The 26,843-nt window shown below is 35.2% G+C and overlaps 1 protein-coding gene across 4 annotated transcripts in view; it reads left to right on the top strand.

Moving 5' to 3' along the window:
- The window catches only part of NGLY1 (N-glycanase 1), a 103,014-nt gene extending 89,757 nt beyond the window's left edge, over window positions 1-13,257 (top strand). The window contains exons 10-12 of one of the 4 annotated variants that reach the window (XM_037845961.1): window positions 2,944-3,129; window positions 10,060-10,237; window positions 10,729-13,257. In XM_037845961.1, coding sequence (XP_037701889.1) covers window positions 2,944-3,129; window positions 10,060-10,237; window positions 10,729-10,904 — 540 coding nt within the window. In that variant the 3' untranslated portion in view covers window positions 10,905-13,257. Of the gene's footprint in view, window positions 1-2,943; window positions 3,130-4,496; window positions 5,661-10,059; window positions 10,238-10,728 lie in introns of those variants that run through there. The other 3 variants (XM_037845988.1, XM_037845971.1, XM_037845979.1) reach the window with 3 other exon arrangements.
- Window positions 13,258-26,843: the final 13,586 nt, after the last annotated feature.

Below are 26,843 nucleotides of genomic sequence, written 5' to 3'. Positions count from 1 at the left end.
GCCCTGTTTTACCTTTTTTTTTCCCCCTTATGAAAACTTTATAAAGTGGGGGAAAATATAAAATTTGGGTAATTCAGCTGATAATAAATGTATGTATGTAAATACTTGTATACATCTCTTACTGGCTAGGAATGATTTTTGTTGGAGTGATTGCTATTACATTATCACTTAAATTATTATTACTTGATTAATCTCCCAAAATTAAATAATGAGCAATGGTAATATAATTTATATAGTTAAGCTTTGTACTTAAAGACTAGGTGAAAAGCTATGTGCTAGGTTCTGTAACGGACATTAATAAAGTACAATATACTGTCTCTTGACTTTAGGGAGCTTAAAGTTGACTCACCAGAAAATATTTAGTATAGATGTCTAAGAAAGTATGTAATGAAAAATGCTTGAAAGGGAGATACTGCCTCCCAGATTAATGTCAAACATATTAAAGTTTTAAATATATGTTTTCTAAACTTGCTGTTGTTGCAACTTATTTCTCTAGTAAAAGAATATGTCCAAAAATGGGAATTATTCCACCATAAATTTTATGTTTACTTTTGAATTTATCCCATCATCTGTAGAAGGCAGTTGGAAGCGTTTGTTCAGCCATAGAATTACAAAATCTAAATTGAACAAATAATTCAAACCAACTGCTGATGCAGTGCAAGTCACAAGTATAAATCCAAATGAAGCCAGTTAAAAAGAGCTGATTTAATTCACAGCTGAGTTCAATTTAAGACATGGCTATTATTTAGTTCTTCATTTCTTTTTCTTTGTATGGATGAGGGTGCTGCCTCTTGCATGCATGTAAGTTGATTAAACTTTAAAAATATGAATTGGGTCATATACCCAGATTGTTTTCCTTTCTGAAAATTTTTAAAATTTCTCTCTTACTGGGGACTATATTAGAGACATGGCTTTAAAAAGAAATCACATTCCCCTTTAGAAATGATTATTTGCTTTAAGAGTAAATTGAAAAATTGTCAATTCTAAAAAATTATAGAACTCTATTCCTTGCAATCACTGAAAAATAAGGAAATATTGGTGGTATCGTTTTCAGAATGAAAAGTTTCATCTTAATCTTAGATTGAAAACATCTTGTGAAATATTAATGCTATTCTTACTCCAGATTGCTTTGTTCAGTTGTATAAATGCTTTGTTCAGTGGCATACATTTGCTTTGTCTTTGGTAATTAAACTTTTGAAAAATGGTAGATAAAGCTACTTTGAAATTTTATTTCCATTTGGTTTATGTCACTACTGTTAAATTTCTTTGAGAAAGAAGGAGATGAAAAGAATTAGGAAGGGTTGTCATGTGCTTGCTTGTTTTTTTTTTGTTGTTTGTTTGTTTTTTTTGAAGTATAGTTACTAATTCCTAATTGTAAAATCAATTTCTGAAAATACTAAGCTACTTTTTTTACCTTATCTTTTTGGCAGCAATATTAACAGGTTCTACTAGGGAATTATCTTTTTGTTCATAAATTGATTGTCACTATTTTAAAATTCTGACAGTGTTACATACAAATATTTTTGTTTCCTGTTTCTAAGATGTTTTATATTCTGCTCATTGATTCTTGTTATTTGAAATTTTCATATTGTTTAATACCTAGTTCATGATTTTTTTTAAAAATAGCATTGCCTACTCTCCTGATTGATTAGTAAATACTACAGCAAGATGTTGACACAATCTAGAGCAGTGATTCTCAGTGGTGGACAGTTTTCTCCTCCAGGTAACATTTGGCAGTGTCCAGAGACATCTTAGTTGCCACATCTGGGAGGGGGGATGCCAGTGGCATCTAGTGGATAGAGGCCTGGTATGTGGTAAACACTCTGCAATGCACAGGACAGCTCTCTACAACAAAGAATTATCTGGCCCAATATGTCAGTAATGCAAATATAAGTAATCCTGGATTAGATATAAGATTCTGACACTGGGCTACTAGGTCTTTGTCCAAAAGGAAAGAGCCATTGTGTAAGTGGCACACAAAGACACAAGATAAATACAGCATCTTCCCCAAACCTTAGATTCACTCAGGGATTTCAGGAAATAGGGGACTATTTTATATTACAACACACATGGATTCATTGTGAAATAGAATGCAAAGTTTGCCTGGAATTTTAAGGTAAAACAAGAACTTTCGTAGTAATTTCAAACATGCAGAAGATTGTTTCAAGCTATACTTCCCAGGTAGGTTATCAAGCTTAGGGTATCAAGAAAGGCCACTCTGATGCAATAGCTTTAGGTTGAATCTTGAAGAGTGAGAAAGAATCAAGTATATGGAGAACAGGAAGAACAGCATTACAAGCATAGAAACAGCGTGTGTCAAGGCCCTGAGGCAGGAAGAACCGGGCCTATGTGAGGCACCAAATGAAAAGAGATATGCTGGGTGCATAGAGTCAATGAGTAATATGACATCTTGTGAGAAGTAGGCAGGAAACAGATCACATAGTGCCCTGTTAGCCTTGTTAGAGATTGAAGTTTAAGAATAGTGGGAACTCATTTACCTACTATTCACATTTTTAAAAATTACTTTCATTGCTATGGGGAGCATGGATAGGAGAGGTAGGAGTTGAAAGCTGAGAGTCAAGTTTAGAAGGCTATTGCAGTAGTACAGGTAAGAGATGGTAGTGGTGGTGAAAATAAAGAAAAATACATGGATTCAGATTGAACAAAAAAAAACAAATATCTAAGAGAACTGCAGTTTATGATTCCATTTTCTCTCTAATAATGTTCAATGTTATGTCAGCATCATACTGATTATATTTAATCTATAAAATATTTTCAGAATTTTCCAATGGTACCATTTTTTCTTTTTCCATTAAAAAATTTGCATTTCTTTAGTCATAATATTTTAAGGGAGGAGTTGCTTACCAATGTATATAGCAGTTCCTCCTTTTTTTTTTTTTAAATCTTCCATAATTGAAAAACTAATTTTACTTTTCTTTTAAGAGAAAAGAAACCTTGTTCATCCCTTCTGAAAATGAAAAGATTTCTAAACAGCTGCACCTTTATTATAATATTGTGAAAGATCGTTATGTCCGAGTTTCAAATAACAACCAAAACATTTCTGGATGGGAGAATGGTGTGTGGAAAATGGAATCCATATTCAGAAAAGTTGAAACAGACTGGAACATGGTAACTTGATGCATGAATCTATGTTTAAAACCTTTATCTTTGTTTAAACAAATTTAGCTTCATTTTTCAGTTGTCCATAAGGTGAAAACTGATATATCAAAATTTTTAGCAATCCTTCAACTTGTACAAGAAAACTCCTGCCTCCAATGTGTAATCAAAGTTCCACTAGAAATTCTTGCATTTATACCAAGAAAGTATTCATTTTCATCAAAGAAGCCAAATTTAATTCTTTCATAAGGAAAAATAATCAAGTGTATGTTCAACCCATGTGACTTTTCTTTGCATGAATATGTAAACTATATTCACCTTTACAAATATGTGTTGATTGCCTACTAAATGCAAGCTATTATATTAGAAAGTAAAATAGATTTAGTCCAGAGTCCCAAGAAGCTAAAAGTCTAACAAGCGTTCACTTCATAAGGATATGGATGATTGGCAGCAATATTGGTTTTCTCCTGTAGAGGCAAGGGCCATAGTTGTTTACTTATACCAAATTTCCCACTGTTGTCACATGATAACTATAACATGTAAGAGGCTTTGCCTTTAAACTAAAGTCTAACCCTTAGACACACACCAAAAATAAAGGTAAGGCTATTCAAATGACCACAATAGATCTAACCATATTATTAATAGATTTTCATAGGAGTTAATTAACTTACAGGAATTTTTTAAAGTTAACTTGCCAAGATATATGAGTGGGAAAGGAAGATGTTCATGTGTCAGACATATTGGAGAGATAAAAAAGTGAATTACAGATTAACAGCTCCAAGTGTTTATGATCATATAATATATAATTGTTACCATGCTAAGCATTAATCAGAATACAAAAGAAATACAAAAATAATAGGTCCTTGCTTTCTTTTTTATCAATCATAAGTTTTGTTCCAAAGCTTATCTTGGTCCTTAAACATACAAATATCCAGTTTAAATCGCATTTATTATCTAATAACAAAAGTGGGTATCTTTTTATATTAAACTAAGAACTTATAGGCTTAGTAAATTGTAGATTTATCAGTTTTCTTCTTTTGATGTAGAAGAGCATTAAAAATAAAATGAGATACAATTTAAAACTTCAGTATTTTGTATCTGCATTGATGTGTAGTTGATGGGAGAGAATGAACTTCTTCTGGAAGACTATCCTTATCCTAAAAATTCCTTTGAAGAGAAAGCAAGATATAAGTGTTATTCATCCAAGGACCAGTCTATACTTGCTGAAATAAAGAAACATCATGCCCTTCTTCCTAACTAGCAGTGTTTAATGGAGAATGTAATGATAGAAAAAATCATGATATGCTCAGAAGCTGTGCTAAGAAACAGGTCTACTCTATGGCATATGTCTTTATCTTATTCACTCATTTGTTCATCAGTGAACATTTACTGAGTGCCTGTTGTGCCAGGCATTGTTCTCCTCTACGTGGATAAAAAGATGAAGACAGAGTTCTGCTCTCACTATCGAACAGGGGAAACCAAAGCATAAACAGCCATCTTAACCACGATTCATAGTGCTATAATAAGGATATCAACACATTGCTATGGAAACATCGAGGAGGGAGTAATTAGCTCTGGCTGTGGGAGTTGGGCAAAGCTCCACAGAGCTGGTGACATTTGAGCTGGACGCTGAAGGATGAGTAGGTGTTCATCAGTCAGGAGAACAGCAGGAATAAAGGCATGGAGTGCATGGTATGTTTTGTGATCTCTAAATAGAACAGTGTGGCCCCAGAGGCTGTATTGTATGAGAAAGATTTAAATAATGTAAAAGAGTTGTGGAGGCCATTAAATAAAAAACAGGCCCCTGCTCAAGAAAAGCTTATGCCTTGGTATACTTTTACAAAGGGCACCTTTTTGTAAAAGTTGAACGAATGTATTTCCAGCTATGATATATAGTATAAAATGAAGAAAAATACTAGAATCTTAACTATACGTGTAGAGACAGAGAATTCAAAAGTTAAAATAATGTCATTAAAACTTCTTTTGCACCTAAATCAGTATTTCTAGTTCTGTACTAGCATGCCCCCAACTAGGGATTCTCTGACGCCACTGAATAATAGGAAGCCGATTTCCACCACACCTTATCTCAGTAATCCTGGTATGACAGATCACATGAAGCCTGCTCTCAGATTTTTAGAACAGATTCTTACCCTCTCAAAGAGGTATCCTCCTAGTGGCACAGATATTTACTGAATATTACTATGTAGCAAAGAGTATCGTTCAGTGATGTCTGAATTGACAAGATTATGAGAAGGTAAATCAAGAAGACCAACATAGTTTTTGGGATGCACATGACACCTCGATAAAAGTGACGTTAATAGCTTTCTAACTAGCCTCCCTGAACCACCCTGGTCCTTCAAAGATGTTCTCCATACTGTTGCCAGAAGACTGTTTTTAACATCCCAGTCCTTACTGAGTGCTCTTAGGGTAAAGAACTGCTCCAGTCTCTTCAGTTTCTGACCCTTGCTGCCTTCTCTGGCCTTGTCTTGTGCTACACTACCCCTTGCTGTCTGCATTGCAGCTGCAGTTTTCTTCCCCCCCCTCCACATAACCTCTCTTACTCTCCTGTTTGTCTGATTAACTCATCCTTATCCTGAAAACTTGTCTTAAGCTTCGCTCCCTCTAATCTCAGCTAACTGGATTCATTTCTCCCTTTATAGACTCATTGTACCAGCACCATTCCTTCATGACATTAGTTCAGATATTTGTGAGAATAGATAATTGTCTCTCTCTCCCACTTGATTAGAAACATTCCCTGGGCAGGGACCTTGTCTTTTTCTACTCATTTCTGTTTTCTCACCATTCATATATCTGGCATAGTGCCTGGTACATAGTATGTGTTCAGTAAAGACTGTTGAATGAAAACATGTTTTGATGAATGTAAATGGCTTAAGTTCTCTACCACCCTAGAGCTATATAGAGTGGCATATATATTGTTCCTTCATTCAGATGTGTCCTTTGGACGCTTTTAGATACTTTTCATTTTCAAGTCGTTTTATCACTCTTTCACCAGAGCCATTTTACTACTTTTTGGTGCATGGCATTGTGTTAAGAATCCATTCATTTAGTCATTCAACAAATGTGCTTTGCAGACATTACGTTTGGCACTCAGAATGCAATCATGAATTAACAGGCAAACTTCAAGGTGAACATAGACTAGTGTAGGAGAAAGACATGTGGACCAACTGTTTAGAATAATGGGGTAAGTGCTGGAAGAATATGGGTCTGTATATGATACTGAGGGAAGGAAGACAGAAGGAAAACCCACTAACTCTTCTTGAGGCTAAGAAGGCTTCTCAGAAGAATTAATATATGCATGGAGTTTGGAAGGAGTGGGGAGAAGGGAGAGTATCTCAATGTGGCAGCAGTATGTGGAGGTAGAGGGTGTTATGGGACATGAGGAATAGCATCTGCAAAAGCACAGGAATGGGAAAAATCTGTTATATCCAGGGAAGAATAAGTAGGAATAAGGGGTAAATTAGAGTATATAAGACTACAGAGTTGAACAGGTGTCTGGCCCCAGGGACTCTGATTATCTTGCAAAGAAGTTTGGGTTTTACCTTTTATGTAATAGGAAATCATGAAAAGGTTCAGGTAGGGGAGGGACATGATCACACTGGTGTTCCAGAGAGGTAATTCCAGAGACTGAGAATGGAGTAAATCAGAAATGTAGTATGGCAAGACTTGAATACAGTGGAAACTGACATTGGATTCGTGTTTGATTTCAGTAATAAGATGGAAAAACCAAATATAAGATCTGTGAGCAATGCCAGTTTATTGGCATTGAATTAAAACCCCTTGAAATACAACTGTTCTGCTGGGTATCTGTAGGAATGACTGACTGCAGGGGTGCCTCTGTATGATGAACTTAATTAGAGTTAATCTTAGCAGCCTAAGCAAAAGAATAATTTTAAGAGCATACTAAAGAACAGCTTCAAACAGTGCAGTGCAAACCAAACTGCCAGGAAACCATAGCAGCAGGCAGCCCAGCCTGGCATGTAGTAATCAGAACATCGTTAAGCAAAAATTTGCAGAACATGAAATACATAAAGAAACTGACATGCAGATTGTTCTCAGTCCTGAAAATAGTGGTTACACCCACAACCCAAAGGGCAAGCTTTATTTATATACATTGTGAAAAGGTACAATTTACCTTAAGCCATACACACAATGGTCTTGTTCTCACTCACACATTGTGAGTTGCCTGCATGTGCTTACAGATGCCACAAAGGGAAGAGGGGGGTCACTGGGGTGGGGGTCGGGGTGTGTGGAGAAGGGGTGTAGAATTCAGTCTGCAGGAGAAAAACTCCATGGTTTCTGATTTAACTACCATTCCTGCTGAGGTGGAGTAGGAACATTCACCCCTTAGTAGCCCCACAAATTACAAAGCTGTGTTTGTAAAACTGCACGTAGTAAATTAAACCTATGAGTTAAAAAAAAAAAGCCACTGAGCAAAAATTTGTCTATCAGATAACTCAGGAAGTTAGGAATTCCCTATACAAGGAACAATCAATAGTTATAAAAATGTTTTCCCCCCCTCTAGACTGAATAATTGAATGTTAAGAGCTAAGGAAGTCTTTTTCTCTCCTAAATAAACTGCAATTACTGGTTCTGTTGGTGTTATGCATAGACAGGACCACAGCTGGAAATTTATATAAATCCTATTGTTTTGGTACATTTTAGATTACCACATTGAGTATACATAGTCTTAGTAACTTCCTACCACCTCTAAAAATGATTCTTTGAATCAGAAGAATTTATCATATGAGAAAGATGACATGAATTTTCACTGTAAAGAAGATTTGTTTTATCTCCATATGCTGTTTCTTGAGTTCATGAGACCCTTTATTTGCTCACAGTATATTTACATTTTTTTTCAAGTATCTAAGAATTCAACTTTAACTTTATATCCTTTAACTTGTTAGTCTTTAGGACTGAAAATTTTAAGTTTTAAAACAAGCAATTCTCTTAGGCTTGTTCAACAGCTATTGTAAACATGCTGTTACAGTTAAAACCACTGTAAAATACTTCTGACCTGGACCCATGTGGTATAAATAAGGCAATTCTTGGAGCAAGCTAGAAATTTGGAGTTAACTTGACTTCAACCTATTTAATTTTAAATCCATGCTTTTGGGAACATTTGAACTTGCTAAACTCTGAAAATACACAAGATATAGAAGTATATGTTGAGACCTGAATTTGAATGTATCTATTTCTGTTTTAGGATTACTTTTCCTTAGTCTTTTAGTTCCTTCCAATAGCCTTTCTTCCAGTATCCCCTCTGTTTGGCTCAGTTTTCCCAGATAACCCCCTTTACTAGCCACACCTTTGAAGGAATAAAACTATAGATAATTGTTAGATGCCCAGTAGTTTAAGATAGATGAAATTAACCAGCTCCCAGGGAATACTGGTGCAGTCCTGAGCTCCCAGCCTCTCCTTGCAAATGATTCTAAGAGGACCATGCAGTGGGAACATGTGAGCATCAGGGAACATTATAGTGAGGTTGCCCTGAACTTGAATGGAGCAATTGACAGTTCCATACATCTAGGTTTGTCATTCAGAACAACAACAGTTGATTATACATATCTAGTCCAAGGATGACTAAAATGTTAGCAGTAATTGGTTTTTTTACCTGATGACTAAAGATAGAATAATACGTGTACAGTAGGATATTTCCATGGCAAATGTTAATTTTATATAGTACTGCCAACTGTTTGCCCTTGAGCTAAAGAGTGTTCCAAGTAGATCAAATGTTTCTATGATAATTAAGTCTATCTTGAAGATATGTATGCATATGTAGATATTTAATATTTCTTAAACCATCCTATGAACTAAGGACCTGTGTCCTTAGGTTAAGTTAGATCAGACAAGTAACCTGAAATAAAATAGCTATGTTTAGATATAGGAGTATTGAAAGTTCAAGATGGGATGACATTATGAAGGACCTTGAAATCTAAGAGTTTAGACTTAATGCAAGACTTAGCTCCTTACTGTCCAGCCTAGAACAGGCAAAGGACATGAAGGAAATGGGATTTTAAAAATAATCTTATCAGAGCAATTAAAATTGAGTAATGTAAGGCATTGCAGTAACATGAATGCAAAGTCACGATATAGTGGTAAATGCAGTATAAATGAAGAAAGGGGTATATTCAAGATGTATTTCAAAGAAATGCATGGATTATTGTTGGAGTTTGGACATTGGGGATAAATGAGTGACGAATCAGATTCTTAGGGTTTTGAGCCTGGATGAATAATGGAGTTACCTATAAAAGACCAAAGCTATGGTTGTCTGTTTTCACGTCAACATCTTGAAGAGCTTTGATGAAACTATGAGAGGGAATGAGCTAAACGGAGTTAGTAAAGGACTTGGATATCTTAAATAGTGTATGTTTAAGTGGTAAGGGGCATTAATGATGATTGGGGCATATACTGTTTACAGAAGTGGGGTTTGAAACAACCTTCTAATCAGTTACTTAGCAAAGGCTGATGTAATTTCTTGATTTGGAGGATATGGTCCGCCTCATTCTAGAAAAGCTAATATGAAAATCCAGACTTAGAAAATAAATTAAGGAGTAATTACATTTTAAGTGATTCTTTGTTTACATCACAATTCCTTATAGGGTTCATTTTAAATAGCCACACTTCATAATTTAAAAGAGAATGTGATTTACCAAAATTTGGTTAGCATACTGCCCTTTAGGACTACAATTATTGGGGCACCTGCAATCAAATAAATACCTTTATTCCAGAGCAAAACATGTTATAGGAAACATTACTAATTGAATGACAGATTTTAATGTACGAGTCTTTTCATTGGGAAAAAATTAGGTTTTTAACAACCATTTGTACATAATCCACTGTGACAATGTGCTTCCTTAATATGTTTGTTTTCTACACTATTTCATTATTTCTAACAATTCCTTTTCTCCCCCTTTTTTGTAGGTATATTTAGCCCGAAGAGCAGGGTCATCCTCTGCTTATATTTCCTGGAAATTTGAGTGTGGGTCAGTTGGTCTAAAAGTAGATAGCATCTCCATTAGAACAAGTAGTCAGACCTTTCAGACTGGAACAATACAGTGGAAACTGAGATCTGGTACAGCACAAGTAGAACTGAATGGCGGTAAGCATTTTGAGTGGAGAATTAATCATGAAGTGTGTATTTATCACTGCAGAGAGTAATTGTACTTATTTGAGATGTAGCTCTGACTTTTTTATACCCAAGAGTTAGTCATAAAATGTTTGAATATAAAACCTATGTAACTTCTTTATAACAGAAGGTATATTCTGTTATATATAGTGTATGTTTAAGTAGTAAGGGGCATTAATGATGATTGGGGCATATACTATTTACAGAGGTGGGGTTTGAAACAACCTTTTAAACAGTTACTTAGCAAAGGCTGATGTATTTTCTTTGTTGTGAAACACAAATGCAAGGAGCAAGATAATTTCTTTCTTTGTTTCAAAGGATACATTTCCTCATAAAGAAGAACTTTTATTTATTTTTTAGGGATTGATTTCTTACCTGTAAGTCTGGTATATAAAATGCATTCCAAACTGTCTCTTTATGCGCTCTAGTTACCAAAAGCAAATGTATTTTTTTCCCTCCAACAGATAAAAATCTTCGCTCCTATCCTGATTTTTCTGGTGTCACTGAAGTTATTTTGGAAGCAGAATTAAGCAAAGGAGACGGTGATGTTGCTTGGCAACATACCCAGCTGTTTAGACAAAACTTAAATGACCATGAAGAAAATTGTTTGGAGATAATTATAAAATTCAATGACCTTTGAGAATCTGAACACTGTAGAAATGCTCGCAATCATCAAGTACTTAGCATGGTCTAAAGTAGTCTGTTGATTCAGTGCATGCTTTGTTGGCAATTTACTACTCTATGCTAGCATATTTCTTTTGCTGGCTATCCATTATATAACCCTTATGAAAATATATCTTTATGCTATGGACCATAAAGAAATTGTGAATTAAAATCTCCCCTCCATATGACTATAATTTTAATAGTAGGAGTAAAGTCTTATTGCCCAAATATGAGATTTTAATGTAAAACCTGTAAGTATAGTTTTAAAAGTAAAATGGTGGCATTCATGACTAAATGTTATTCATGATTATGGTGAAATAATCATGATGCTAGTAATAGTAATTTGACATTTTCTGATCAGCCATTAATTTCTTCATAAGTGGTTGAATTAGATTTTCCTAATATTTTTAATTTTAATAAATGTGAAAGTATAAGATCTTATAAGTTAAGTGATGTGTGAACATTTTAATTTTTTTAATATGTAGGCATTTAAGAAATAAAATTATTTTGCCTTACTTCTTTTTAGTGGTTACTTTGGCTAAATAAAAATCTTTAATAAGTGTGTTAAACATTGAAAACATTTCAATAGATATGAGTGGTGAAAGAATTTAACATTTCATAAATTGAAAGATACATTGTGAATGTGGACACCAGAGAAAATGCATTACTTTTGAGTTGTATTTTTATCTACCTCATTGAATAAAATATATATCCTTGACTTTGAAACTATGTAATTACATCATATTTATATAGTATATTAAGAGTTTTCATGTGGGTTCCATGTAACTTCAATTAAATCTAGCAAACAGTTATTAATCTTGTATGTGCAAAGCATTCTGATAGCGCTGTGAAGGAAGCAATGATGAAAAAGACATAGCTCCTGACCTCAAAATGTCTTTGTGATGTTCCACCAAGTGAGTCTTCAACTCTTCGTGAAAGAAAAGTACGCTCGCAGAGAATCTCACCCTGTCTTTAAGTGAGTTGTAAAATATGTAGAAAGATTCTGAAACAGAGATCTTGTATTTGTTCTATAATGGTAGTCAAACTCAGTTTCAGATCACTTTCTTGCTAAAGAGTATATTTCAAAAGAAGTAGTTGATGCATTTAAAGCTATAAATTTGTCTTGAATATTAGAGTTTTTTGAACTCTTACTCTGTGTTAATCATAGCATCCTGCAGTGGCCAAATATTTAAAATTGGAGAGAGGCTCACCGCTTACCTGTTTTGAGGTGTCTGATATTGACACAGTGAGTCTTTTGACCATCAGGTGGATAGTTGGAGATCTGCAAGTAGTTTTAAAAGATGGTAATAGAAATGTGGGAACCCAAACATAAACTTTGTCTGTGAAAAGGATACATCCTGATTTTTACTGTACCTTTAAGCAGAAAAGTGATTGAAGTTCAAATGTTCTGTGTTTTTATAAGGCTGAACTGGTGAAAAGAAAACTTAGTCTCATACTTTTCTTAAATGTAGTTTCAACCCTGAGATGCCCAGTTTGTCTCAATAGTTATATTATTGTGTGGAAAAGTTTGAGATCACACAGAAGATATGGGGCAAAATTCTCTATAATGTGTAAAGTTAAGTGACAGATTAGCCAAGAGATTTGCAGTAAACTAGTTAATTAGGCAAAGGGCTGACAATACAGATGCCCTCCATAAAACAGCACTAATTTCAGGGCACACTTTATATAGCAAGCATGTAGAATCTTCTTATTTAAAACCATATAGTCTGTGGGCTTAAGAATGAATGCTAAAGCTTTGAGAGAATAACTACACCAAGTTTTTGAATCATAATTCTGATTGATTAGCTTCTGCTGATACTGCTCATTGTTTAAGGATGTATACACTGGTTTCAAGTCAGATCTCATCATGATTAACTCCGTAGTCTGCTTTTTGTTACAGCATGTTTTAAAAGTAAGTCTTTTTCTGGAATTCACATTCTCAGAATGAACAAGTAAAATAAGTGCCCCAGCTTAAGGGAGGACTAGAGAACATTTTGTCTGGACTTTTGGGGTAGGAAGGATTGTTAGAGGTTATTTAACTCAGAGTCCCCACTTTTCACTGAGGCAGCTCAAAGCCCAGAGAAAGTAAATGGTCTGTCCATACAATTTAATGAGTTAGTGACATAGACAAGATTCATTTATACATCTCAGTCTTTTCTTCTACCAAGGTACTGGGTTATAGAATCATAGACCTGTGTGTGTGTTTCATGAATATAGATACTTTGATGGGAATGTTCAAGTTGAGGAGGTGTTACCATTTGATATGAGGACCAATGTTTTTTTCTAACTATAGTTAAGCTTTTCTGGGGAATAAATGTGTTGTAATTTGATGATGGATTACTCTGGATATGGATGCTTTGGTATTAGTTTCTTTCTGAGCTTTTTGTGTAAAAATTTTTAAAGATATTTTTCCTCTATAACACAATAGATTGTGTTTTGATTTTATAGTCTGAGAAAATATGCTCTCATAAGCTTTGGTCTAGTTGGCATTCCTTCCTTAAATATTCTTAGGGACAAGAGTAAACCAACACAAGTTTTGATTGGTTTTATTCCATTTAGCACATATTTGGTCACATCCTAAAGATTGAACCAAAGCAATGCTTTATTTCTGATAAGAGATTTAATAGCTAGAATGGACACAAATTAATAGTGGCCAGTTTTTTAGTATCTAATAGATCACTCTAAGTGTCTCATTTGATCTTAATGGCATTGAATGGTAGTTACTGTGTTTTGTCCCCATTTTATAAATGATGAAACTGAGAGGCTAAGTGGGTGCCAGAATTTTAATGCCTGTATGTATAACATCCATTTCCTATTCACTCCGCTAAAGTGAAAATAAAAGTTGAAACCTTGCTCTCAATTTTCTAAGGACTGGTTCTAAGATCAAGAAAACTGTAGCAGCAACTAGAAATCCATAAGCAAGCTTAAAAGGGCCTCTGCAAAGCAGAAATAGATACAATAGTCTAACCACTAAAGCTCATTTCTTTACTCTAAGGAATGTCACTCAGAACCTATTTACTGTTTTTAAATGTGTAGTTTATTGATTAACGTAAGGCCATTTTTTGTTAAAAATTCAAACCAGACAGAATACTATAAAGTCTAAAATACTCTAGTCTAAAGTGGAAGTGTTGCCTGCACTCCCTACACTCTACCTTTCCAGAAATAACTGCCCAAATATTCATTTGTGTCCTCCCGAGGTTTCCTGTGGGCTTTCATATTTATACGTATATATACACACAGACAAAATTAGTTTTCATGTGTTTTTTTTTTCTTTTTATATAAATGGAAATGTACTATATATCCTTTTGCTGCTTTGTCTTGGAGATCTTTCCATGGACAGTCAGATATGCCATTTTCTTTTGAATTGATCCACAGAATTCCATAATTTATCCATTCCCTATTTACAGATGTTTAGTTTGTTTCTGTTTGTTGTTAATTACAGACACTGCTGCAGTGAACATCCTTATACCTATTTCTTTCACATGGAATATATGCAGAGATATGTGCATTTTAAAGCTTTCTAGTTGCTGTCAAATTGCCCCCTCAAAGAGTTATATCAATCGACACACTCATCCATAGTGTGTGAAGGTACTCGTTTCCTCCCATTCTTGCCGAAACAGAATATTTTAATATGGTAGCCAGCCTCTGGTGATCTTGCCTCCTGGTATTCACACCTTTGTGTCATCCCTCCTACACTAAATTAGAGTTGGTCTGTGTCAAGTGTAATATGGCAAATGTCAGAGTGTGTTACTTCTGAAGCTTGGTCATAAAAGACTTTGCTTTCTTGGACCATTCGCTCTGGAGGAGTCGTCATGTCATGAGGACACTCAAGCAGTCCTGTGAGAGAACCGAGGCTTCCCTCCAACGGCCAGCCCCAACTTGCCATCTGTGTGTGTGAGCCATCTTGGAAATGGATCCTTCAGCACCTCTCAAGCCTTCAGTGACTATAGCTCCATGAGATACCCCAAGCCTGAACTTCCCAGCCAAGTTATTACTGATTTCTTAATGCCCAGAAAACATGAAAGATAAGAAATGATTATTCTTTTATTTTAAGAACTTATGTTGGAGTGATTTGTTATGCACCTTTAGATTACTAAACAGCAATGTGTGAAAAGTATCTAGTTTTAACTTACATTTCCTTGATTACTTGTAATTAAACACTTATTCATGTGCTCATCAGCCATTTTAAAATTTCCTATGTAAAAAATATATATGTGTATATATATATGTTTTTGTGTGTGTTTGTATAATATTCTATTACCTGTTCTGTTGGGTGGGGTTTTTTTGTTTTCCAGCTCTTTATAATTGCTTTCCTTCATACTTCATATCAGCTTCTTCTTGTTTAATGATTGTAATATCCTCTCTATCTTTATGAGATTACTAATTAGAGCTCTTTAAGAGGCCTTTTGTTACTAAATTGTCTCTGTTTGCTCCTGGATCATATTACGTTGTTCTTCTTGGTTCTCTTTCATGTTGTTAGTCCACTATATTTATGATTAAGTACTAAGCTGATAATAACAAGTAGATGGCCTGGAGTATTTCCTCATCAGGCCCCTCTCTTGGTTTGGGGGCCTAACTACAGGAACAGAACAAATGGTGGGCATTGCTTCACCCAAGGATGCCTAAGTGAGCAGGCAGACAGGTTGGAAACTCTCAGACCTCATCCCTCCTTGCTCAGTATTCATTTAGGCTCATTAGTTTCAGGAATTGTTTTCTTTTTGTGCTTTATAATTTATTTTTTTCTCACAAAAGATAGTTACATAATTCCAAAGTCAAAACTGTGTCACATGGTAGATTCACAGAAGTCTTGCTTCCATCTCTGTCTCTCTCCCTTTTCCCCATCCCATTTTTCCATCCACCTCACCCTCATGGGTAATCGTATTTATTAGTTTGGGTTTATTTTTTTCTTTTTTAAAATATAAGCAAGTGTGTGTGCACATACACATTACACACATTCTGCCCCTTTCCATCACTATAGACACTATATTACAGACACTTTTGCTTCTTGCCTCTTTTTACTTTATAGTTAATAATATATATAGCTATTCTATTTTGATATTTTAAGTGCTTCCTCATTTTTTACAGCTGCATAATATTCCATTGAGTGTATTATAGTTCTCTGAGAACTCTTCCTCTGTTCCCATGTCCATCAAGATTGTAAAATCAAAGATAGACTAAATGGATTGGTGTTTTCATTCATTCATTCACTCAATTTTACCTACAGTAACTTTATTCGTGAAAGTTACCTTCCTGTACATGTCAGAGTTTGTGTCTCTGCCCTAAAGGAATGTATTATTTGTGTGTATTTCAGTCAAGTGTAGAGTAATTGTGTTTTACTTCAAGTTGCTTAAAGAAGGATAATATAACATGTTGAATAGCTTTTAGGCAAGTTTTCTTTGAATTTTCAGGAGCTTAGAATCCATCAAGTTCCTTAAGATTTTAGGCCTCATTTCTGTTATCAAATACAAAATGTAGGAGACTTTGCAATTTTTATATCTTTTCTCGATAATTTCTGTCTTTCCCCAGAGACTTTCAGTTTTCCATAAGGCAAATATACTCAGTTATTATAGTTGTCTTTGGATTTTTGAAATGAGTAATTCTCAGAATGCTTTATAAATACCTACCACTGTGTTTTGTGGAACTAGCTCTGCAGAGCAGAATAGAGTTTCTAAATAATGCTTAAAACATTCCTTAGGGTTGCAGAACCCCACCATAACACTCTCAGTTTAAAGGAATTGTCATTAGTATTTGTAGTTTCTTTAATCACGAGATCTCCCATACCATTTATGTTTTAGTTTAAGAACTTTTTAAATACAGAAAAGTGCAAAGAAATGTGTAGCAAAAAACCAGTGGACTCTCCACTCAAAAGTTATGTATAAACATTTTGTTTTCTTTGCTTCAACAATTTCTAATGAAAAACAAAACATTACTGATGAACCTGAAGTCCCCTGTGGATCCTCCTTCAGTCCCATTCCTCTTCCATATTCTCCAAAGGCAGCTATAATCAGGAATTTGGAGTATATTCAATGATCTTTTACTTTAACTACATACATATATTAACAATACATAGTGATGATTTGTATAGTTTTTAATCTACATAAATAGTAGACATGGCACATAATGTTCTGTAATTGCTTTTTTTGGTCATTTTCTGTATCTGGGTTGATACATAGAGATCTTGAGAACTCATCCTAACTGCTGTGTAGATTTCATCATTTGACAGTACCACAATTTATTTATACCTTACCATTCTGAAGGACATTTGGTTTATTTTTAGTATTTTATTACAAGCATTATGATTATTACAAACAATACTGTTTGTGTTTCCCTATGTATAACTGCAGAATTTCCCTAGGATATATTCCTAGAAATAGAATTGATGGGTCATAGGGTAAGTACATTTTCCAATTTACTAGACATTGCCAAATTGTTCTTTTAAGAATACAGTCCTAACTGGCAATGTACTCAGATTTCTGATTCTCCACATTCTGGTCTACATACAGTATTGTTAAACTTTATAGTTTTTGCCATTAAGATCTGAGTGGAATAGTATTTTGTTGCTTTTCTTTGTATTTTCTTGATTACTAGTGAGTTTGAGTATCCTTTCCAGTTTATTGATTATTTAGATTCCCTGTTCTATGATTGTCTGTTCAGATCTTTCCCCCTCTTTTCTGTTGGGTTGTTTGGCCTTTTCTTACTGATTTTTAGGAGATTTTATGTATTCTGGACTCTAGTCTTTGGTCTATTATGTATTTCTGTTCTCCCAGTATGTGGCTGTTTTTCTTAGCTGCTAAAAGAAATACCGTACCAGGGGTTGGCTTAATAGCAGGAATTTATTGGCTCATGGTTTCAGAGGCTAGAAGGCTTGTTTCCTCCCAGGGTCAGTATCCTCTGGCTGGCTGGCAGCCTTTGGGTTTTGTTGGCTTTTCTGTTACATGGGAATACACATGGCAGCATCTTTTCCTTTCTTTTCCAGGTTGCGATGACGATCAGCTTCTGGCTGTTCCATGTGGCTTCTCTTTCTGTGTCCAATTTCCTTTGCTTATAAGGACTTCAACTATATTGGATTAAATGCACCCCCACCACCACCACCAGTTCAGTTTGGGCACACCTTAACATCTTCAGAGGTCCTACACCCACAGGACCAGGGATTGGGACCCAAACATGCTTTTTGTGGGATACATGATTCAATCCCCAACAATGACCTATCTTTTAAATCCATTAAGGATCTTTGGTCAGGCCAAAAAATTAACATTTTGATGTTAAAATTATCAGAATTTTTACTTGTGATTTCTTATTTTTGTGATCATTCCTGAACCTCAGATTATTTAAAGAGATTCTTTTATATTTTCTTCTGATACCTTTAAGGTTTTGTTTTACACATTCAAGTCTTCAGTCCATCTGAAAATGTTCTCCCCCAACCCTCCCCAGTTAATCATTTAACCCCCCAACTGCAAGAAGTTACCATTTTACAAAATGATATCCCTATTTTACAAAATGAGGAAACTGAGACACAGAGATTAATTAGCTTGCTTATAGTTTTATAGAATGTTGACATCATGATTTAATATTCTCTAGAGTTTAATTTTATGTACAATGGACTTACGTAATTTTATTTCCTTCCTTGGAGAAAGCCAATTGTTTCAGCAGTATTTGTTAAATAACCCAGTATTTCCCAACTGATTATTCTGTCATAAATCAGAATCCCATATATGTTTGGATTCTATCTTGTACTTCTTGTTTGGTTTTATTGATTTGTCTGTCTGTCCCTGAATCAAGTATTAATTACACTTGGTAGGGAAAGTTCTCTTCCTTGTTCTTTATCAAAATTGGTTTGGCTATTCTTGGACCTTTGCTCTGCCATATGAATTTTTAAATCAGTTTGTCAAAAACTATTGGGATATTTATTTGAATTGCATTAAATTCAAGAGTTAACTTGGAGACAATTGACATTACAATAGTGAGTGTGTTCCTATCTATAAACATAATATAGCTTTCTATTTAAATGAAGATTAATGGCATTTTCCATTGAATTCTTGCCCACATCTTACAAGTTTTATTCCCTGTCACCAGGTAATTTTTGTTATAAACATGAGTGGTTTCTTTCCTTCCTATAATATTTTTTAGTTAGGTTTTACTAGTATTTAGAGGTGGTATTGATTTTTATATATTGTTTTGATCCAGAAACCTTGCTAATTCCATTTAGATTTAATACTTTGTAATTTCTCTTGGATTTCCTGTATAAGTAATATACAATCTGCAAATAGCAGTTATGTCACTCCCTTTGCTTTTTCCTTATCTTACTGCTTTGGTATTGCTTCTAAAATTTCACCTTCACCTTTAGGTACTATGTTGCTATCCCCTTTCACCAATTAAAAATTCTTATATTGCTAATTTGTTAAGAGTTTTTACCAAGAATAGGTATTGAATTTTACTGAGTACTTTACTGCAGCTATTAAGATTGTTATATAGTTTTTCTCCATTAGTCATTGTTGTGGATTATTACATTGATAGATTTTCTGATGTTGAACCATTCTTGCATTCCTAGAATAAAATTTATGTGGTTACCTTTTGAATATGCAATTGTATTCAGTTTGCTAATATTTTATTTAGGATTTTTTCACCTATACTTGTAAGTGTGGTAAGTATATTTTTCTTATATTGTATTTTTTTGGTTTTAGAATCAGTGATTAACTAGCCTCATAAAATTAGCAGGATGGCTTTCCCTCTTTTTCTAGTCCCTGATGTAGTTTGCGTATGAGAGAGATTAACTATATATTCCCTAGAGAGAATTTCCATCTCTACTTTAGCCAGCCAGTATCTCCTGGGAAATTCATTGAAAACCTTCATTGGAGTGCCCAGCTTGCAGCCTGCCCTACAGAATTTAGACTTGCTCACCCCTACAGTCACATGAGACAATTCTTATAAAGATTTCATAATATTTTATAGATACCTCCTGTTTGTTCTGTTTTCCTAGAGAGCCCTGACAAATACAATCCCTTTCTCCTTTCTTCTCCTGGGACTTCTATATGCATATATTGGTATGCTTGATGGTGTCCCACAGGTCTCTTAGGCTATTTTTGCTTTTTATAACTCTTTTTCCTCTACTCCTCAGCCTGACTCATTTAGATTTTCTTGTCTTTCAGTTCACTGATTCTTTCTTCTACCAGCTCCAATCTGCTATTGAAACCCTCCTGGGAATTTTTCATTTCAATTATTATTGTCTTAACTGCAGTGGTTCTGTTTGGTTCCTTTTTAAAATTTATTTCTGTTTATTGAGAGTCTCACATTGTTCATTCATTGTTTTCCAGACCCTACTGCTGCCTGCCACAAGGGAGGGGGAAAGGCACCAGTAACTGCCATGCAAGGAGAAAAATCTGCTGGTTTTTACCATAATTTACAGCCTCTTCCACTCTTCTCTTGATGCTGTACAGTGCTCTGCTCTACTCCAGAATTTTGAAATAATTGATTCAAATAGTTCCTTCCTGTTCAATAGTTGTTCAGGTGGGGGGACCGGTTCCTGGCACTTCCTACTCCACCATCCTCCCATAGTTCTTTATAGTCCTCCATTATGTAGCCCTTTGCTTCTTCATAACAAATTATATCATTATTTTACATAATTTGCCTATTTTACCTAATTGATAATATTAAAAATTATTGCTGTGATTTTCTCTGTTTTCATTGGAAGGAATTAAAAGTACTTTTATTTAGATAATTTTGTCTCTTGGAATCTAGTATTTTCTGCTTCTACCGTCAAACTTTGGGAAAAAAAGCTCAATAATAATTTTTAAATTCTTTTTTTAGGATATTTATTTGAGCATAAGAGCTGAGGGCATTGCTGTTAAAGAAACTATATGATTTTCTGTATGCAGAAAAAAATGGTAAGAAGCTTTTCCATCTGCACATTCTTTTTCATCACTCATTCCATTTTCTACCACAAACCTGAAATAGTAAAACAGCGCAGTTACGGTGATTTTATTAGACTTCTCAGGACAATCCCCAACAAATAAAAAGTAATCTCTCTCTACAAAATCTATTTAGTAAGATAACCTTTGACTTCTACCTCTTTATAAACACTAAAACCAGTCTCATAGGCAAAGGACTTTGTGGGAGGAAAGAGAAAAAGCAGTATCTGGTGGCAATAAAGAATGGTGTGTTAAATTTCTGGTTTCCTTGAAATATAACCCTGAATGAAATGCCTTGTGTGATGGCAGCATGTTTGTAATTTGGAGAACATTTAGACCTCGAGAGAAGTAAATGCTTAAAACTAAGGAATTCTCATGCTGAATTCCTTCATGGAAAGAAAGACTGTGATCTGAAATGTTATGTCATCCATCGCAGATGTAAAAGACTGAAAAAGCAAAGAGAGACTTTGATCTTCACTTCATAAATATGGAACCATCAAAGCTCTTGTACGACTTATAAACTTAAATTTGAAGTAGTTTAAATGCTGAGGGAGAACAATGGTGGGAGAGCTTTGTAAAATGAATCATGAAGTAGTTGAATTTCAGAAACTTCATGGTTAAGGAAATGAGGGCTGTAATTTCAACTGGATTTAAAATCATCTCTCAAGATAAGTAGTGTTTGCTCTGAATAGGTCATGCATCTCTGCCACCTGGGGAGAATGTGGTATTTTTGTATTAATAAAGTACTATTAGCCCTGAAAATGCCAAGTGACAGAGGAGTTGCCCAAAAAATGTAGTCCAAACCCGAGAACCTTCTCTTCCATATCCCGGTGGAATCACAAGTTTCCTGTTCTGCGGGAACCCAGCTGGGGGCTGGGGTGCTTCACTTCCTGCTCTCCTTCACATCTCTGTAGAATACCTCAGTGCCAGCCCCTGGGTGCCCACAGGAGCTGCAGGAATGCCTAATGTGTGCATATTAAATAATCACAACTCCTAAAACATGTTTTCGGTAAGAGAATGGAAATAATTCGATGTGGTTTCCGAGACCAAACTATCCATATCATAAATCATAAATCATGATGGTTTTCTGAAACTTTTCATTTTATTTTGTGAGCTGAAATTATTTTTCTTCTTTTGAATGTAGTGTTGTGTTTAAACCTCATTTTCTGATGAAAGTATAATTTTATTTAACTCACTGCAGAAGGAATTGCATACAGATTAAATCATGCTTCTATTTATGAAATAATTCCTACTTTAAGCTATTTGAGAACATATTACAATGGGAATACATAAATAGAAACAGGAAGAAAGGAAATTAGAAAATTGGTATTTACTGTTTCTGCTATTTCCCTTTTGAAATGGTGAAGCCTCACACAGAACCTAGGATATGAGCATGGAAAGGATGTTCGAGATCTTTCAGGCAGTGTTTTCCAGAGCAGGGACTGCATCGTCATCTTTTGAGGGGTTTGTTTAAGATGCGGATCTGTGGACCTCATGCAGGAGATTTTGAGTCAAAATTCTTATGTTGAGGCTGGGGAATTTATTAATAAGCTCTCTGATTCTTATATACACAGACATTTGAGAACTACTGTCCTAAGCTAATGCTTTCATTTTTATGATTAGGAAATTGAAGGTCAGAGAGGTTAAGGAACTGGTCCAAAATCACATCAATTAGCAATTCCTTGCCCAGTGCCTAACGTTTGGAAGTCTCTACTTTTGCTAACTTGTCTTGTTCTCATTTCTCCCTAGATTTTACCAATGTGTGTTCTTTTTGTTTTGTTATTTCCTCTTGCATCATTATGTGTTTGGCTGCTTTTATTTGTTGAATTTTATAAATGAAAAGAGTAGCTTCAGCTTTTTCTGGTTGTCTTGTTTGACCTCAACTTGTTTAGAGGAGACCAAAGTTAGCTCCAGAGTGAGAGGGGGAGAAAGGAAAAAGAAAGAAAAATGGTGGTCTAGATTAACTGTGTCCATTTCTTTGCATCCTATTTCAATTTTAACTCATTGCAGTTTATCTTTCACTCCTCCATTTTACTGAAAAACAAGAAGATGGCAAGCCCCTGAATGGCAGGAACTGTTCCCTGTTTTGTTTTTGTTGTTCCCCCTACCTCTTGCACAGCACCCAGGAAGGGCATAGTAAGTGGCAGAAAAGGATAAAGTGATAAACTACAAAATAAAGATAAAAGGAACCCAAGGTTGATTCCCTGGCTCTCCGGGAAAGTGCTGCTCTTTGGGGAGTGGGGTGGGAGGTAGTGTAGCAGTTTTGCTCCAGGACACATTCTAAATATTTTGCACCCACTGTGTGTTGTGGATTCTTGTATATACTTGTGAAATGTTATCAATGATCTACATTGGAACGCTTGTTTGTTTTTGAGACGTACTCTCAGATCCATAGGTATATTTTCATCCTCCTTCACTCACTGGGACTTGCTTTCTCTCTCAACCTGGTTCCTTTTCTGATTGGATCTGTCAGCGTATTGGCTTTCTGCTACTCTAATCAGTTTAACAAGTATTTATTTATAAATACTAAAATCAACATTGGTATTATTTAAATTAAAATCTACAGTTAAAATCATCACTGGTACACTTTGACTCCTAGTGGGACATGCCACATCTTTCTTGAAATTTTTTTTGTCATGGTCAATCTTTACCCATCTTTCAGTTCTTCCTGCTTAGCTGAGGTCCTTTTCCAAAGCTAAGTTTTGGCTCTTCTTTTTAATTTTACTATTTTTCTTATAGAAGCTTCAATGATCACCTAAACATAGATGACTCCCACAGTTGGACCTCTTTTTGACTTCTTAGGAATGTCTGCATTCAAGGTCTCTAGCCACCTGAGGTCCATTTTCATGAAAATACCCCACTGCCATTCTCAAACCCAGTCTAGTTGATCCTCTGTCTGTATGGTGGCAACATGCTTGTCAACAACTCTGTGTGAGCCATCTTGATGTTCATGACATAATTTATTCACTCATTCAATAAATAATGAGAGCCCACTCTGTGTCAGGAGTTGTTTTAGGAACTAAGGATACAGTAATGAATAAAACAGAAAAAATTTCCTGTCCTCAAGGAATTTATACTATACATGGGGACATGGATTCTAAACAACACACACACATTTAGATAGTGTTAAAAAGCTATATATTTTAAATAGTGATAAACTCCTAAAAGAAAAATAGTTGATTATTATTTTGTCAAGACACAAAATTAGGCTGATGAGCCAAACTGACTCACTTAGCTAATGAACCCAGCCAGCTGCCCAGCTTCAGAGCGGAATGAATGATTGGCATTTCAGTATGGCTCTTAATTGGTCTACACTCACCTCTACCTAATATATGATGGTTACAAGGAGGACACACTACCCTCTATTACCATCTCTCACTGTACACATTGAAAAACTTAGATAGCTGTGGATTTTGCACAATTCCTTGAGCTAGCTGCAAGTATCTCCCTTTCTCTCATACTGGTTGCCCACACATCATTGAATCTCAGGAACAGGATAAACCCAATGCAACACTTCCCCATACAAAATGCTTTGTTCTCCCATCTGTTGTGTCAGTGATATTAATTATGCCCTGCCTGTTGAAGACCAGCCATCGGCCTGGTGGTAATGGGCTAAACATTTGATTATGAGGAATGCTGCAGTGAAACTTGGTGCTTTTAGGCATCTCTTCATCTCAACCCCTTGCTTTGGTCTCGGTAACATCTTGTCAGCTCTAGTGCAGCCACTTTGTTAAATAGTTGTATAGCTTTAAGCAAATTCCTTCTCTGAGTCTGTTTTATTGTATGTTTCGTGGGGAAAATAATTCCAACTTTTCAAGGATGTGGTGAGGATTAGAGATACTTCATGCAAAGCACTAGCACATGCAAAGCACATGCTTGGACACAATAGGATGGACACAATAGGACTCATTAAATGCTAGTGGTCATTGTGACTGATCTTGGCCCTGGAACCTCCCTCCCCCCCAGCACCTGTCCAGGTGGGTCTGCCCTGGGATTTGAAGCCTATCCATTTCCCTTTCCCTAGAGGGCCAGATACTGGTAGCTTCCAGAATTTGATGTGTGTTTTTATGTAAATGTAGATATATATTTTTAAGTTTACTTATCTATTTTTCACATAGAATTATACTGTACATAATGTTATATACTTTTTCACTTAACAGCCTATCATAAAGGAGTTTGCGAATCATAAAGTGCTTTACATTATTTTTCATGACTGAATGGTAATCATTTGTATAGATGCATTGTAATTTAGAGCAAACCAATCTCTTGTTATTACATTTTTAGTAGTTTGATTAGTTTGTTTTATTTTATGGGTTTTTATGCCAAGTTTTTAAGAGAAAGAAGCAAATGACAAGAAAAACAACTCTTAGCAAAGTTAGGGATTTCAAAAAAATCAGAATAACCAGAAAATGTCCTGAGATGGTATTGATTCAGCCCAGTTACCTATTCTTGGTTCTGTAATAAGTTAGAGATTTCACCAATCATGTGACTGTCACCAAGGGGCTTTTTAAAATCTCTCTTCCTCCTTTCGCCATTATTGAAAACCTACTTTTATGCCAAGTAGTATAGTGATACAAGCCCAGCCTTCAAAGAGATGTTCTACTCCTTAGCATAGGACTAATATTTTCTGGGAAGATATTTAAGCAAAAGTTTTAAAAAGACATTTCTGATTGGCCCTAGTTTAAATTAAATCAGCCAGATTTTGTAGTACACATGTAATTGGTACCAAGATGTTCTTCATCTTTGAATCTCAAATTTATTAACTAGTCTCAACATAGAGAACATGAAAATACCATTTCCTGCTCTCCAGCTTGTTACCTACTTACATATCACAGGTTTTTGGTTGTTGTTTTTTTTAAAGCATCTATTGTTTATACTCATATAACATAACATTAGATTGAAGATCATGAGAATTGGAAAGGACTTCTGTAATCTGTAGCTGATATGCTTGGCATTACAGAATGGCAGTAATTTGGAAGAGAGAGGAAGAGAGATTAAAATGGAGCCTGAAGATGAAGTATGGGCTTGGTGGTCCTGGAGCTGCAGCCTGTTCACATGAAAGCATAGGTGTGGAGGCTCCAATCCCTAGAATTCAGAAATCCACACTGAGTTGAATACACTGGCCTCTGTGGGCTGTTTCAAAGATAATGGCAGGCTGTAATTAACTCAGCATTATGCCAGACAGGTATAACCTCTAATCACCAAAGTTGCCAGCATGGGCAAAATTTGAATCTCTTGCTGTTTGTATATTAAGATGTAGACAATGTACATTGTAGAAGAAAGTAAGGTTTCAGAGACATAGTTAAAACTTCAGCTTCCTGCAATAGATATTATACCTGACTAGTATTAATTAGCAGAAGGTAAAAATATAATTAATTGCCTTTTCAAAATCCAGCCTCATGGCTGCATAAAATTTTACTAGGCACCACTGGGAAGAAATTATACATACCTTGGTTTCTTATGGTAAATTAAGTTGACCCAGCAGCCATTTAAATTGAAGGTATTCCACACTAACCAAAATCTAACATCTCATCTCCAGCGGTTCCCTTTTCCATCTTTCCTATTTCTATCAATAAAGCTACCATTCATCATGAAACCTTGTCAAGTCCTTCTTGTTGATTATTCCTTTAAAATATTTCTATCTTCCACCCATTGCTTTCTAATCCCACAACATTATCCAAACCCTTGACCCTTCCTAACTGGTTTCTGTGCCTCAGGTATCTCCCTCTTCTAATATATTCTACATCTCTTTCTAAAGTATTCATTTCATCAGATCAGTCCTTAGCTCAAACTCCCCCTTTGTTCCCTGTAAGAAAAACTCCTAGTTCAACTCCTGAAAGTGGGTTTTCAAGAAATATTGAATGCCCAATGGACTAACTCACTGGTTTCCAAAATGTGAGGTTTTCTCTTTGCTTTAGCTCAAATATGTGTTTCTCTAAACTTGAACTCATAATTATGGTACTATACTTCTTTCCGGTTATTTTAATTTACCACTGTTAACTGCTCTGTGG

Source organism: Choloepus didactylus, chromosome 1, assembly GCF_015220235.1.
Source record: "Choloepus didactylus isolate mChoDid1 chromosome 1, mChoDid1.pri, whole genome shotgun sequence".
NCBI lineage: Eukaryota > Metazoa > Chordata > Mammalia > Pilosa > Megalonychidae > Choloepus > Choloepus didactylus.
This window is presented reverse-complemented; position numbering and strand designations above follow the sequence as displayed.